Here is a 13,896-nt window from a genome sequence, read left to right on the forward strand (position 1 = left end):
TCATGTTATTTGTTATGCTCCACAAATAAGTGAAACCATATGATAATTGACTCTCTCTGCTTGACTTATTTCACTCAGCATAATCTTTTCCAGTCCCATCCATGTTGCTACAAAAGTTGGGTATTCATCCTTTCTGATGGAGGTATAATACTCCATAGTGTATATGGACCACATCTTCCTTACCCATTCGTCCGTTAAAGGGCATCTTGGTTCTTTCCTTACGCATTCTACCATTGAAGGGCATCTTGGTTCTTTCCACAGTTTGGTGACCGTGGCCATTGCTGCTATAAACATTGGGGTACAGATGGCCTTTCTTTTCACTACATCTGTATCTTTGGGGTAAATACCTAGTAGTGCAATTTAAACGTCTAACTCTTGATCTCAGTTCAGGTCTTGAACTTAGGATCAGGAGTTCACGCCCTTCACTGGGCTCTATACTGGGCATGGAACCTATTTAAAAAACAAAACAAAGCAAACCCATGTCCTTATTACAAAACCAGCCCCTTCCCTAATCTATTCCTATCTCAGTTAATGATACCTTCATTCTTCCAAGTACTCCATAAAGAATTTTATAATCACCCTAGATTCTTCTGCTTCTCTCACAACTCACAACCAATTCATCAACAGACCTCTCATTTTAGACTCTTCAAATATACCCAAATTCTAAACATTCTTACCACTTCTGGTACTTCCACTCTGGTCCAAGCCATTCTCGGCTCTCACCTGAATTATTACTCATGCTGTGGCCTCTGATTAACCTCCCTTATTCTGCCTTTGCTGTTAGTAGATTCTCAATATAGTGGCCAGAGAATCTCTTTTTAGTATAAATCAAGTCTAGTCACCTCTATCCAAAGCCCTGCAGTGACTTCCCATCTGACTCTGAGTGAAAGCCAATGTCCTTATAATGGCCCAGGAGGCCATTCACAACCTGACTTGCTGCTTCTCTAATTTCATCTTTAACTCCTGTTCCCTCTGCCAACTCCCTTGCCCCCCACTGGCTTAACTCTGACCTACCCAGAACCAGAAGATGAACTGCTGGGAATGTTTTCATAAGTGATGTAGAAGCAGGATCCAAGGACAATTGAACTTTTATCAGGGGGGACACACTACACGGCTTCAATGAGGGGAAGCCATTGGGTCCCCTGACAATTGGATGGCCACGTTCATTGTTGGGAGCTGACATTAGTAGGAATGATATCTGGCTCCCAGGAGTATCTGGGATGCTGGGCTATGAATGGGCTGTTGCTCCATTTGTGCAGATGGAAAGAGATTTTCTCAGGGATATGATTTTCATGCTCTTTCTCTGTTGTACAGTTGCATGTGACTTGAGGTGGGTAAGTTTTGTTGGGGAGGAGTATGTCGCTGCAGACTAAAGGCTCTTCTCATAATGGAAAAGTCAGCCACAGGCCTTTCTGATGACAGATGTGGACCTTGGAGCTGGATGATGACCTTCTAGAATAAAAGCAGTTACGTAGTCTGGTTCCTGGGCACTACGGTACCATTTTATGAATGAATCATGTTCTTGGGCACTGTGACTAGCTTGCCCAGTGTTGGCCAAATTTGTCCTTTGTTTTACAGATTGAATTGTGGCAACCTAGCTTGCCTTTGTGTGTGTAGTGTTTTCAAGGAGGCTTGTGTACCAGATGCTTCTGTCACTTCACCCTGTGTTCCTTCTGCCCACCCCTGAGTTCACCCCCTGTGTTGTGCTAGACAGACTGCAGTTTGCTGGCAGCTCCGCTGGCCATGTCTCTCTGCTCTTCTGCCTCAGGGTTTTGGTATTTTGGGGCTTGCTCTGCTGTAGCACAGGGAAACTTGATAGAGTAGGGGATTTAGCACCCCTGGTGAAAAACTCAACCACAAAAGAATGGTGGTCAGTGGATGAATGCCTCATATTCTTATCCTAAGGTAAAATGACCCTTTGGTACATTTTACACAGGTTCTCATGGGGGTTCTGGTAAAACTGAGCTCAGTTACCCATAGGATTATCTCATTATTTATTGGCTTATCTCCCTTCCTGTTCCACTATCTTCAATCTCTCAGTTGTGTTTTCTGGGATTACTTTCCAAATAAACTCCTTGTACCCACCATCCTGTCTCTATTCTTTTGGAAACCCAAATTAAGCCAACCTGGCATGTGGGAACAGGATAGAGTAAAAAACTGACACTCACTGAACATTTTCTGTGTTAGAGCTTTTGCTGACTTCTCTACAGACATCAATTCAAATTCCCCACCTTCCAGATGGTGAACCAAGGCATCAAAAGATTCAGTAACTCCCTAGGGTTTCCCACACCCACTCCTTCCTCCTGAGAAAACATTCCTTCCTACTTATTGACACTAGGGAAAGGCAATCTGATGTGAGCTTTCCTGACTTCCTCCCCCATAGTCTCTCTAAGCCACCCATCTGTTCTTCATCCCACATGGCTTAGGAGGTGAAGCTTCTATAAAGGGAGTAGCATGAGGCTTGGGGTTGGGGGTAGGTGGTCCTGGGTCCCAATTGTGACTCTTCCCCTTTTTAGTGTCTGATCTTGGCCAGATCTCTTTTTGTTTCTGGGCTTCAAGTTCCTCATCTATAAAGTGGGAGTAATGATATCTTAAAACTGTGATGACTGGATAATATTTCACTAAATGCTATACTTCCAGCCTGTGTATAGTGGCTGTTTCTGAGGAGGAGTGCAATTCATATCATGTACTTTTCATGGCTATGAGTTTCACTCTTTACTCCATCAATCACAATTTCTTTCTTGTGTCTTTATTCTTTCACACCTCTCCCACTCAATTGCTTCTTTTCTTACATTTACTAATATGCTCATGCCTCCTCATTCACTCCGTCCCACAACCAGTAACAGACTGCATGTCACTCCACATCATCAATGAAGTAAACATCACTTAAACATCACTCCAACATCATCATGATCATTGAAATGTCTATTTATTAATAAGTGGTGCAGTATTTGTTTTAAGATAGAACATAAAAAATCAGGTAAGAAGTGTTTGCATAATATATATGGAAATCAACCTAGTAAAGTTGTTCAAATATTGGACAGAGCCAGAATAGAAATTACACATACAATTTAAAAATTACAGGAAATCATATTATAAAGAGCACTAAAGGCCACTTGTGGAATAGTCGTGTTCCCGTGTAAGCCAGAATGTGAAGAAAGCCTACTTGTAGCATGGAGACAAAATTCAGGGAGCAAGGCACCAGAATTCTATGCCATTAAAGGGGGTTAAAGAAAATACAATCCCAAATCAAATACAATGGATTTATGTCACTGGAAACCTCAATCTGCTAGGCAGAGATTGGTTTTTTCCATCACAGCTACATTAGAAAGAAAAAGGAAAAAGAAAAAGAATAGCCATATCCTATTGAAAGCAACATAGAGAGAATTTTTCTCTGTAAAATAGGAAATGATTGACAGATCTGATGAAGTAGGCCCATCTTTCTAAGGTGATTTTTAAGATGGTCAGAGCCTGCCTCATGTCTCCAACAGTAAGATCTCTGATGCTTGGAACATGGCTGCCACCAATCTTGGACTTTGTCCTCCCCATGTGGATTCTTAACCTTCCCAAGTACATAGAGGGTGGAGCTGCTCTCCCTTTCTTTGGAAAAGTATTCAGAGGGGAAATAGGGTTCAATTACCACATCAAGTTGACTTCTCACTGGGACACTGTGATCGTTTTAATATTGAGGAAGAGAAACACAACTGTTGTGAGCATTCTGTCTCCCAAAGAATGTTTCTGCAGACTCACCTGTTTCTGTAGGATTTCCAAGGCCTGAAATAAAGGTACAGACTAGAGACAGAAGACCAGAGTCATGAAGGACATTCAAATTTGTTTAGATAAATCAATGACAGAAGATTCTGGGTGGGGGTGTACAGGGCAGGGAACAAGGGGCACTTGTGGGATTATCTGCAGCCATACCAAGCTCCAAGAAATAATGGATTCTACCATGAACAAGGTGAAAGTTTTATGTGGCATTATTTTCTGCCACTGACTGCTGAATTGTGAACCTACTCAAAGGAACAGGTAAGACCCACTGATCAGTTGAGCAGAGCAGCTGACATTGGTTCTCTCTGGGGAACCAATGGGTCTGATTGTTGTACTCTAAAGTCCACTAGGCATGGAAGGGCAAAGCATGGGCGAGGGCCACAGGGCATGATGTGGGAGCGTTTCCATTGACCTGGGAAGTGTGATCGGTGGAGAATAATCTTTGAAGGTACATGAGCTTTGGTTACAACCTCAGCTCTGCTTCTATAATCATGGTATGTTTGGCAAGTTATTTTCCCCGTCAGGTTCAGTTTCTTCAAACTATGATGGAGACATTGACACCATCCACATGAGGTTGTGGTAAGGACAGCAAGAAGTCAAGAGAGAGAGCCATCACATCACATGCAACTCACAAAGACAGGTTAGGATAAGTTTCTCTCCCCTTCCTGGACCTGTCATGTGGGTAGAGTGAGACATTGGAAGAAAACATGGTTCCATTGTTCACTCCTCTCAAGGCATCAGAGTACAGATGTACATCAGAGTACAGAGTACATTTGACCACACCTAAGAGGAATTACAATTATATTCCTAAGCACTAGGCCAGGCTTTTGACTGCTTAATTATGAATCACACTCAGGTTATTCTTGTATAGGACCCATGTTTGACTTATTTTCCCAGAACAGGTCTATTTAGAGGCTAGAAAGACAGGTGGAATGACAGTCTAAAATTACTGCCATCTTTCTGACTTTGCCTTAGGGGTTTCCAGTTCAGACCAACTCAGAATACCTAAATATCCTTCTACAGGGTTTAGCAAGGGCTATTGGGGAGCTGCGCCAAATTCTGATAAATCTGTCCCAAGCAAAACATAAGTGGAAACCAACAATGCTAATCCTCATTTAAGCCAACAGGGAGGCCTGTTTACTTTCTAAAATAATTTCACAGTTACACAAACATAAGGTGTCTTAAGTTGAATCCTGTCTGCTTCTTTGTAGCTTTTGGGGACAACCCTAGAGTACCAGTTGTGACCCAGCCAAGACGGGCATTCTCTTGGACAAAGCAGGAGAAACAAAGCGTGAGGACCAGAGATCCCACCGTGAAGGGACACCTTAGTAGAGCTAATGCCTTGAGGTCATATTGATCCCCAAAGAAATCACATCCCCTTTCCTAAATCAAACTTGTTAACTTTTTTCGAAGGCAAAATCCTGCAAAAGAATTGGCTTACAGATGAGGAAACCACCTGAGGCATGGCTCTGGAACTGAATAAGTCCAAGCAATGGGCCAAAGAGCTGAACCAGTCCAGGCTTGGCAGGACAAGGAGGGGACAAAGTAGCAGAGGTCAGAGAAGTGGAGGGGAGTGCCTTCATGGCTATGAGGTTGTTCTTTATTTCTTTTCTCACCTGCTCACAACAGCAGTGATTTGTGCCAGGACTTTGGAGGTCAACAGGATTAGGGGAGAAGAAACATTGCCTTTCAAGGCATGAGGTCAATCATATTCCATAGATGGGAATAAATTCCAACCAATGTGTCTGGTTTAGCAGTTTCTTGAGTAGGCTAAGAGGTTATCCTTCATCTTCTGGGCTGATCCACAATGTTTTCTTCTTGGTTGTTATGTGACTGTCAGTGTTTGATCTCCAATATCTGGACCAGGATTTAGAAGACCTGGGTTCTTGATTCACTCTGCCACCCAATCACTCATTCAGCCATTGGGTGACGAGTGTGATTCCTTTTATGCTGAGCCTCTGCTTCTTGATCTAAGAAGAGAGGTGGTTTTTCTTGTAATCAAGGTTTATTCTTATTCTGAGCTTTTGGGAATCTATGAAATTGTATCTCCCTGCATCTGTGACAATGAAGCAAGACACTAGTCACAATTTTCCTATAGGAATAACAAAACTGAGGTTGTTAGAGGCTAGGAACAAATCTCCCTGGAGACAGTTTGAGAGAGCTTGAACTCTTTCTTCTGGAAGTTCTCCATTCATTGCTAGGATATTGTATGATAGACATCATGGCATGGTTAACTTTTCCTCGTTGTAACCACTAGTTCCTTCACATGTAATGGTTCCTGCTATTTGACTTTGCCTCCTACAGATCATTCTTTGAGAGAATGGTTCAACATGTGGTATTGTGGATCCAATGGAACTGCCACAACTCAGCCACTGCAACCCAACCTTCATTTCAACAGTCCTGCCCTTCTTCATTTCATTTATAGAGATGTACTTTTTGAAAAAAGCCCCTGTAAAAGTTCCTGAATCAGGATGGCATTTCCACTGTTCTTTTTCTAAGAAAAGGATTTTCCAGGGGGGTAAATTTGGAGTTCATAGACAGTACTGAGGACTGAGACAGTGGAGTCCACACAGAGTATTAAAAATAAATACGTATGACAGTCCCCATATGTATGTGTATATGTATTAGAGTCTTTACATATACCAACTGTTCCATTTGAAAGTCAAAACAGACCTAGAAAGTCAAATACTTGTAAGTGTCTCAAATTTTCATCCATGCCATGTCTATATCCTTCCTGTCTCTTTGAGATTCCCACTGTTGGTCTTCCCAAACCACTAAAACTATAGAGATAGCCTGGTCCCTAGCATGTTCTCACCTCAACGTCAGGTTAGAGGACTTGTTTAGGGGACCATTGATTTGGTTTTGAGTAGCATAATATCAGTAGCAGTGGAACACTGGGTGATTTGGATACAAGTAAAGGCCTTCTGATCTTTTAAAAAGTTCATCCCCAAATAAGCAAGCCTTCAAGGATGAGTGAGGACATGAGGCAAATTCCTAAGGATGCCTGGGGTTGAGAAAACAAAGAAAATCCATAGGGTCCTAAGTGCCTCGAGAGCATATTCACAGAAAACAAAGACCAGCTGCAGGGCAGCTTCTGGGATAAGCGGGGGTGTGCTTGTCAGTACTGTCCAAAGTGCAGTCAACTTTTTAGACCACTGAACAGATTTCTACTCTTGCTCCAGGAGAATTTTATTAGCAGAGTACCACAGACAGAGGGACACCTTTTTCTTGAAATAGATGTTGTGTCTTGGTTTGTACCATAAGCTTCTCTTGGTCAACACAGTGAAATGGAAGTAACCCAGCTTCTTGTCTGGACTCAATCATTGTAGGGATTTGAAGAGGAGGAGAAAGCTCTGATACTCTAGAAAAGCTAGATACTATAGAAAGTTCTGATACTCTAAAGCCTCCTTTGTATACAACGTATTTGGAGCTATAAAGCTGAAAGCACTGAACCCAAACTGAAACCACTCATTCAACCACTCAGTCTTCCCTGAGCTGATGGGGTCATTACCATTTTGATGGAGAATTCTTGCTTTCACTTTACTCCATGCTCAATCTCCCATTGATTCTAAGTGAGGAAGAGCTCCTATCTGTGTAGTTGTCTTCAGGGATAAAATCAGATACTTTCCATTCCTGGTAGACATAGTTTGAAGGGAACTCCAATATTTGAGGCCACCAGATTCCTAGCTTTTTGGTGGCAGGACCTGCAGTTTTCTTACCTCTGAATTTCCAGTGTGTTACATAGTGCCTAGAAGACAATGGTGCTTAGTAAATCTCGTAAATGAATAAACAAACACATGTTTTTATATTATCAGTAGAGTGGCATGGATTTAGAAGAATTGCCTTGCAAATTGTGAGTAGATCCTATAATAATAGGATTTCCTACAATTAATTATTCTTTCAACTTACAGTGTCTGGGAACTTCCCTGCACAATACAGGCAAAGCATAATGCTTTAATTATTGACTAATGAGCTCATCTTAAACTATAGTATATCTTGGCAGTTTTCAAGATTCTTTCACTGAAACTAGAGTTTCAATATATCATTGTTCTATCTACTAAGTCCAAGCTCTCAGTTCCCAGAAAAAGTATAGTCAGTGAATAGAACTTGCTCAAGTTGATGCTTTTTTTCTCTTTTCTTTTCTTCCCACAATTATTTTCCTTAAAATTTTCAGGTTTGCTTGTGTGCTGGTGTTTGATGGTCAAAATGCACATTGATCTCAAGTACTTTCTTCTCAGCCCGACTGGTCACCTCTTACCTAACATTCAGAAGATAGCTTTCTCTCATTCATTTTGATCCTCCTAAAAAATGACTTCTTAAAGTCTTCCTATATCGTATTGTGATACACAGAGATGGAACACCTATAATGGGATTACACTTCCACTTAAGGCAATTATTCCTAGTTTTTACAATGGAATTAATTTGTCATGATTTCATGGGATTTTGCTAAAACTACTGTCGTTTCCCCAGCCAGCTTCAGGACCACTAGTATATCTGAAGCAAGATGATCTTAGGCCACATTATTAACCAGTTCCGTTGGATTTTTCCATCATGCTCTTCTTTTTTTCTGACAGAAAGATCCTTAGGGAGGCACACATTGTTTCTCCCCATAACTTAAGTTCAGTCCTATACCTTGAGTTTCTTCTCCATCAATGCAAGCTAGGTGATGATGTTATCTGTGAGCAGGTGACTTCAATAGTTTTGGCTTGTTTTTCTGGAATGGTCTTTTTTTTTTTTTTCCTTTTAAAAGGATATCAAAACTGAATATTCAAGAAGTTCATTTTTCTCTTTTTTCTTAGATGGGAAAGAACAGCTCTTAAAAAGCCTTATCATTTAGTTATTCATGATCACGTATTTTGTCTTTGTCTACACTGATAATGACAGCTTACCACATGTTGGAGATGTGATGGTAACAGACATAAACCCAATCAATCCCTGTCATCCTGGCCTTATGATCCAGCAGAGGAGGTTAGACTGCCCTCCTATGGTTTAAGAAATAATACGAACTCTTATCCTTTGTAGGTTTTTCAAAGAACCTAAGGCTGTCCTCTAACTTTGGATCCATGATAACTATTTTTAGCTTGAGGATGAAAAGTCTCACTTGTCCACCTGAGAACTCTATTGAGATCCTGGCAAATGCATCTGTTGGTAGGACACCGAGGCCTGTCAGTTCTGTAAGAATATTAATAAAGTAGGTAAACATAATTTGTGCATATGTGGAGAGTTTGAGTCATTCTCCATTTTTTTTTGTCTCAAATTATTCACGTACATAAAGAAAAACACAGTAACATATTAGACGATAAGTAGCTCAATCACTTATAGTAAAAGATTCTAGGAGGGTCAGAAGCAAGAACCAAACCCTAAGGAAGGGGCACAGGGTTTCTTAGGTCATTAACTCCAATGGCACTTTCATGCATATAATCCATTCCCTTTGTCCTTCAGGTTGCTAGAAGGTCAAATGCGAAACCATAGGACAGGAGAGGGTTCAGGTCTGAATTGCATGATCATTCTTGTATATTTCCCACCTTAGACTTCAATGCCGATGCCTCTCTATTTGTGAGATTCTCCATGTAAAAATGGCAGGCTTTTGTTGACGATTTCTAAAGTCAGGGACCACACCTTCATTATTATGGTACTCTGAGTCTTTTGCACAGTACTGTTGATTTGTGGGTTGAAAGAAACCAAGATCTGAGAAACTAGTTCTCTCCAACAAAGTACAAGTTTCCTGCATCAGGTCATGATGAAAGCAGCAACCAGATGTCTGCCACAGCTACCACAGCTCTTGACAAGACTGAGGAAAACATCAGTATCATTTGCGTGTAGATGGTTAGGCCCTCTTGATCATTTTGATGGTAACCATGGCAACCACCCATAACCAGTGCTTAGATATGGGATAAGAGCTAGACAGTGATACTGTCATGTCATAATTTAGCTAATCTAGCCCAAACCTAACAGAAACCTTTTCCACCTAAGTGTTTCAGAAAGTAGTGACACCTCATAAGAGGCCAGAGGATGGCTTGTGCTTAATATTAATACTTACTCACTTGGGCAGTGCTCTCCAGGGGCTCTGCTTACACTTGGGCTAATCTTATGGCTACTTGTCACTTAAAAAAATCTGGAGGAGTAAAACTGGATGGTTCTGAAAATTTTGCCCATTTGCATACTAATAAATGTTGAAGTTTGCTTGCTTGAAGTGTTTGTTTTATTCTCCTAGAACCAAAATGCAAGGCATCAAGCAAGCAATTTTTGCAGTAAGAGCAAACAGCCCCCTCCTGCTGAAAAAATTGTGGTGTGGGTGCTTGCTACACGACAGAGTCCAGGTATCTTGGCACAATTTCTGGGTCCCACTGTATAAGGGGCAGAGTTGTGTGGTATCAGGAGACCAGAGCATTGAGTGAGCCAGCTTTGAGTCCCAGATTTCCAGGGGACAATGAGGTGACCCCAGGCTTGTCTCTACCCGAGCCAAAGGTTTCTCACTTTTACAAAGGAAAACTTGGACCAGATAATTTCTGGTTTCTAATTTTCATTTGAGATGGATATTTTGTACAAGTACCATGGGGAGGAATGTGAGTTGAAACCTCATTTTAAAGGCACTGATCTTAGCTCCTGTCCAGAGGGCACCCTACTTCTGATAAATTTCATTATCTTTGGCTACATAAATTGGAAACTATTTGAACTTGTGTGTGTGTTTTCTCCCCGCCAATTCATAACTCCCTCGAAATGCTACACGTGGGATTACCAGGGATGAGGGAACAGGCAGGACACAGACCACGGCAGGGAAAATGAGGTCCCTTTGAGAGCGTTTAGATGGTTTTGTTAGTTTTTCCCAAAAAATAATTTTAAAAAATCGTGGCTTTGGATATGCAATGACCGTCTTATTTCTTCCTTAGTGTTTTAGCTCAGTCGGCCACTTCTTTGATTCGCAATGCATTTTTGTTCCCAAACTATTTGCTTACTCTAGAAAACAGTTAATTACTGGTCTGTTTTACACAAAGGGGCAGTGGTTCGAGAAAGAACTTAAACTACATTCCCTGCTTACCAAACCAAAACCCAAAGCAGTCAACCAAACGGACAGATAGCACAGCTCATCGATAATTTCTCCCCATCCTGGTCCAATAATGATTTAAATTAAGAACAGCAGATAAATGTATATCCTAGAAGAGATTAGCGGTACCATTTATATATTGTAAAGTCATGCAAACCATGCTTAAAAGGAAGCAGCTTCACTGTGGTGACCTGGGGAGGAGGAAGGCCGTGAGAAGCCCCTGCCCTGGTGGGGGGCCGCCACGCACATGCATGTGTTTGATGCAGCTACTGGTGATCTCACCGTCAAGTGTCGGGTGTGAGAGCAAGTGAGCTATACAAAGTCTGTCTACATTACAAGGAGAACTCAGCCCACGACCCCTTCTAAATGGGCTTGTTGGGAGGGGTCCACATTGAATCAGAAATCCCATCCCCTGTGGATGACAGAGGTATGGAGCCACTGGGGGTGAAGGGGTCCGTGTCCGTGTCTGTCTCACCCTCGGCGAGGTAACGTTTCTCCCTCATCCAGCTCGATCCCCCACTCGGGCCAAACATGTAATCATCTCTGTCCTGGGAGATGCTGAAGCCACTTGGAGACCGCTCCAGCTCCTCATGGTTGACCGACATCAGGGACAGGGGCGTGTCACTGTCCCGCGTGATGCTCTGTCTCTGTCTGGGGGAGACCCGGTCCAAGCAGGGGCCGTGCAGTTCAGCCTGGGAGTGGTAGCTCACTCTGGAGTCGAGAAGAGTCAAGATAGGCAGGACAGTGGGCCTTTCCACATACGTTGCTGCTGAGGAGGAAAGTGTTGCTTGAACCTTTCCAGAACTGGGTCCTCCTCGGGGCAGGTTCACAGGGTCATGGGCAAAAAACCCAAAGGGGCCGACTTTGTCCAGGGGCAGCTGGTGGAAGCTGTAGGGGGCCTCGGGGGGGCCCTTCTCAGAATAGTTGCAGATGATGGTTTTTAGATCTGAATCTCTGTTGTCCTCTAGCTTCTCCACCTCTGCAGGTGAGGAGGTCCCCTTGGTCGGGTAGTATTCCGTGACGTGCACCTGCAGCCTTTCCATGTGCTGCAGGTGCATATCTACCAGGAAGTCCAGTTTCTTCCCCATGTCATGAACCTGGGAGATACAAGGAAGTGGGTGTCACTGCTTTTCCAGGATGGGGGTGGCTTTTTCTGGTTGGGAAGAAATACCACAGGAAAGCAGGAGGGTTCCTGCAAATCATCATCTTTACAAAAATGGACTATTTCATGCTTCCTACCTTGGAGCCCTACACATGGATTAGTGCTAATCTAGAAACAACCTGGCAAGAGCTTTCTGGGAAGTGAAAGCTGGGACCAGAGAAGGGATCTGACGACAAGTGGTATCCTTGGAGGAGATGGCTTTGCTGCTGCCATTTGGGTCAAGGAGCAAGAGTTCTTGATTTGTAAATAAATATTCACTTAGATAGAAGTCTGTGGGTGGTTAGTATCTGTTCCTCCTATGGGCTGTGCAAACCTCTAAGACCCAAGAGCAGTGGGCAGCAAGAACTGTGTCTCTTAGAACTGGAGGTCCCAGCTAAGGGCCTTGGAGTGGGAGCTGCAGCCAGGTAAGTTGTATTTGCTCCGAGCTGCAAAACCTGGGAACTGACTCAATCTTTGTGAGCGCATACACACGTGTGTGTGTGTGTGTGTGTACATGCATGTATGGTGTTCCCTCCCCGACAACTCACACTCCCCAGAAGGCACTGCAGGCAATGATGGCACCCCTTCTTCCAGGTAAGACCAGGTAGCACAGTACCATGTAGAGGCTGGGACAGTATCCGAGCCTTAACGGTAACTAATACTTAGAGCACCTAATTTCCCAACAGCTCTGGGAGGTGATTATCTCTCTTTTACAGGTGAGTAAACAGAGGCAGAGAGAGGAAATAGTTTGTCAAAGGTCATGGAGCTGGGAAATGGAAGAGCTGAGATTATAAATTAAAATTTAAAAATGAAAAATTATATTCTTGATATGCCAAGAAAGGTAATCCTCCAAATTTCCTCTTGCCTCTCTTGCACAGGTCCAATGCTGGGTTATGAATAAAATGAGAGGGCTGGTAGGGCTCCTCATGGAAGCCAACAGACCCATCTTCAGTGAGTACAGCTGTGCTCACAGAAATCTTTTCCCAGAGGAAGAGGACACGTGAGCTCAATAGGGTGCTGGGTGGGAATGGCTTCTCTTTCTGCCCTGACCATAGCTGCGAAGAGCAGTTATATCTGTTGAGGGCCTGCTGCGTGCCAGCAGCTATTCCACACGATTCATGGGTACCAACTCATTCAGTCATTATAGTCACCTTATAAGGTAATGGAACCCCCATTTTACAGATGGGCACCCTGAGGCTCAGGACAATGCATGAACTTGCACAGTCAGTGTGTGCTAACTCGGGATGTAATTTCCACATCGCTTTTCTGAGTGGTAGAGATTCAACTGTTACCTTCCTAGGAGGAAAAAAAAAATGACCTTTGAACACAAAAGTCCTACAGCTTGTTTTTTGGTGAGGGAAAGGAAAGACCCACCTGTCTTTCGACTTTCACGAACTTTCCCATCATGCTTTGGTCTTCAGTTTCCGAAGTGGATGCTCTGGCTACATATGGTTCATTCCTAGGAAAGAGCCAACGCGTCGGTCGGTAAGATCGTCATACCTGCTTGTGCTTTGCCAGGCTGTCTCGGCAGAGCCAACTATGGCCCCTGGAGCTATCATCCCCATGCTCACGCTTATGCAGTTTGGAAGAGACCCACTCAGCTCTGGAGGCACAAGGGAGTCAGGAAAGGCTAGCCTTCTCCTGCCTTCAGCACTGGGGTCTTACTATTCTCTGTGGCAATAGATGAAGCCAAATATTAAGCTGGGTCAAAGTTAATAAAGCAGCGTGCTGTGTCTAGAGGGTTTGGTGCCTTTGAATCACGTATTTTGGATTTCAGTGTTGGACTAAGTTTGAGAGCTTCTAAGTGTGTGGAGGGTAGACTGGGTTGGGCTGGGGGTTGGCTAATGTTTGAAATTCTATATGGTGGGTATATCTCATCTGTTCCATTTGGATGGATGGGGGAAAACAGATGTGGGATCTGGAAAATGATGCAAAAGAGACT

At 43.1% G+C, this 13,896-nt stretch overlaps 1 protein-coding gene across 1 annotated transcript in view; it reads right to left on the reverse strand.

Annotated features, from left to right (window-relative positions):
• Positions 1-2,912: 2,912 nt before the first annotated feature.
• Positions 2,913-13,896, reverse strand: part of KCNQ3 (potassium voltage-gated channel subfamily Q member 3) — a 294,698-nt gene continuing 283,714 nt past the window's right edge. The window contains exons 14-15 of the mRNA XM_059395183.1: positions 13,329-13,413; positions 2,913-11,910 (exon numbers count right to left, since the gene is read on the reverse strand). Of these exons, the coding sequence (XP_059251166.1) occupies positions 11,176-11,910; positions 13,329-13,413 (820 nt within the window). The 3' untranslated portion in view covers positions 2,913-11,175. The remainder of the gene's footprint in view (positions 11,911-13,328; positions 13,414-13,896) is intronic.

Source organism: Mustela nigripes, chromosome 3, assembly GCF_022355385.1.
Source record: "Mustela nigripes isolate SB6536 chromosome 3, MUSNIG.SB6536, whole genome shotgun sequence".
Lineage (NCBI taxonomy): Eukaryota > Metazoa > Chordata > Mammalia > Carnivora > Mustelidae > Mustela > Mustela nigripes.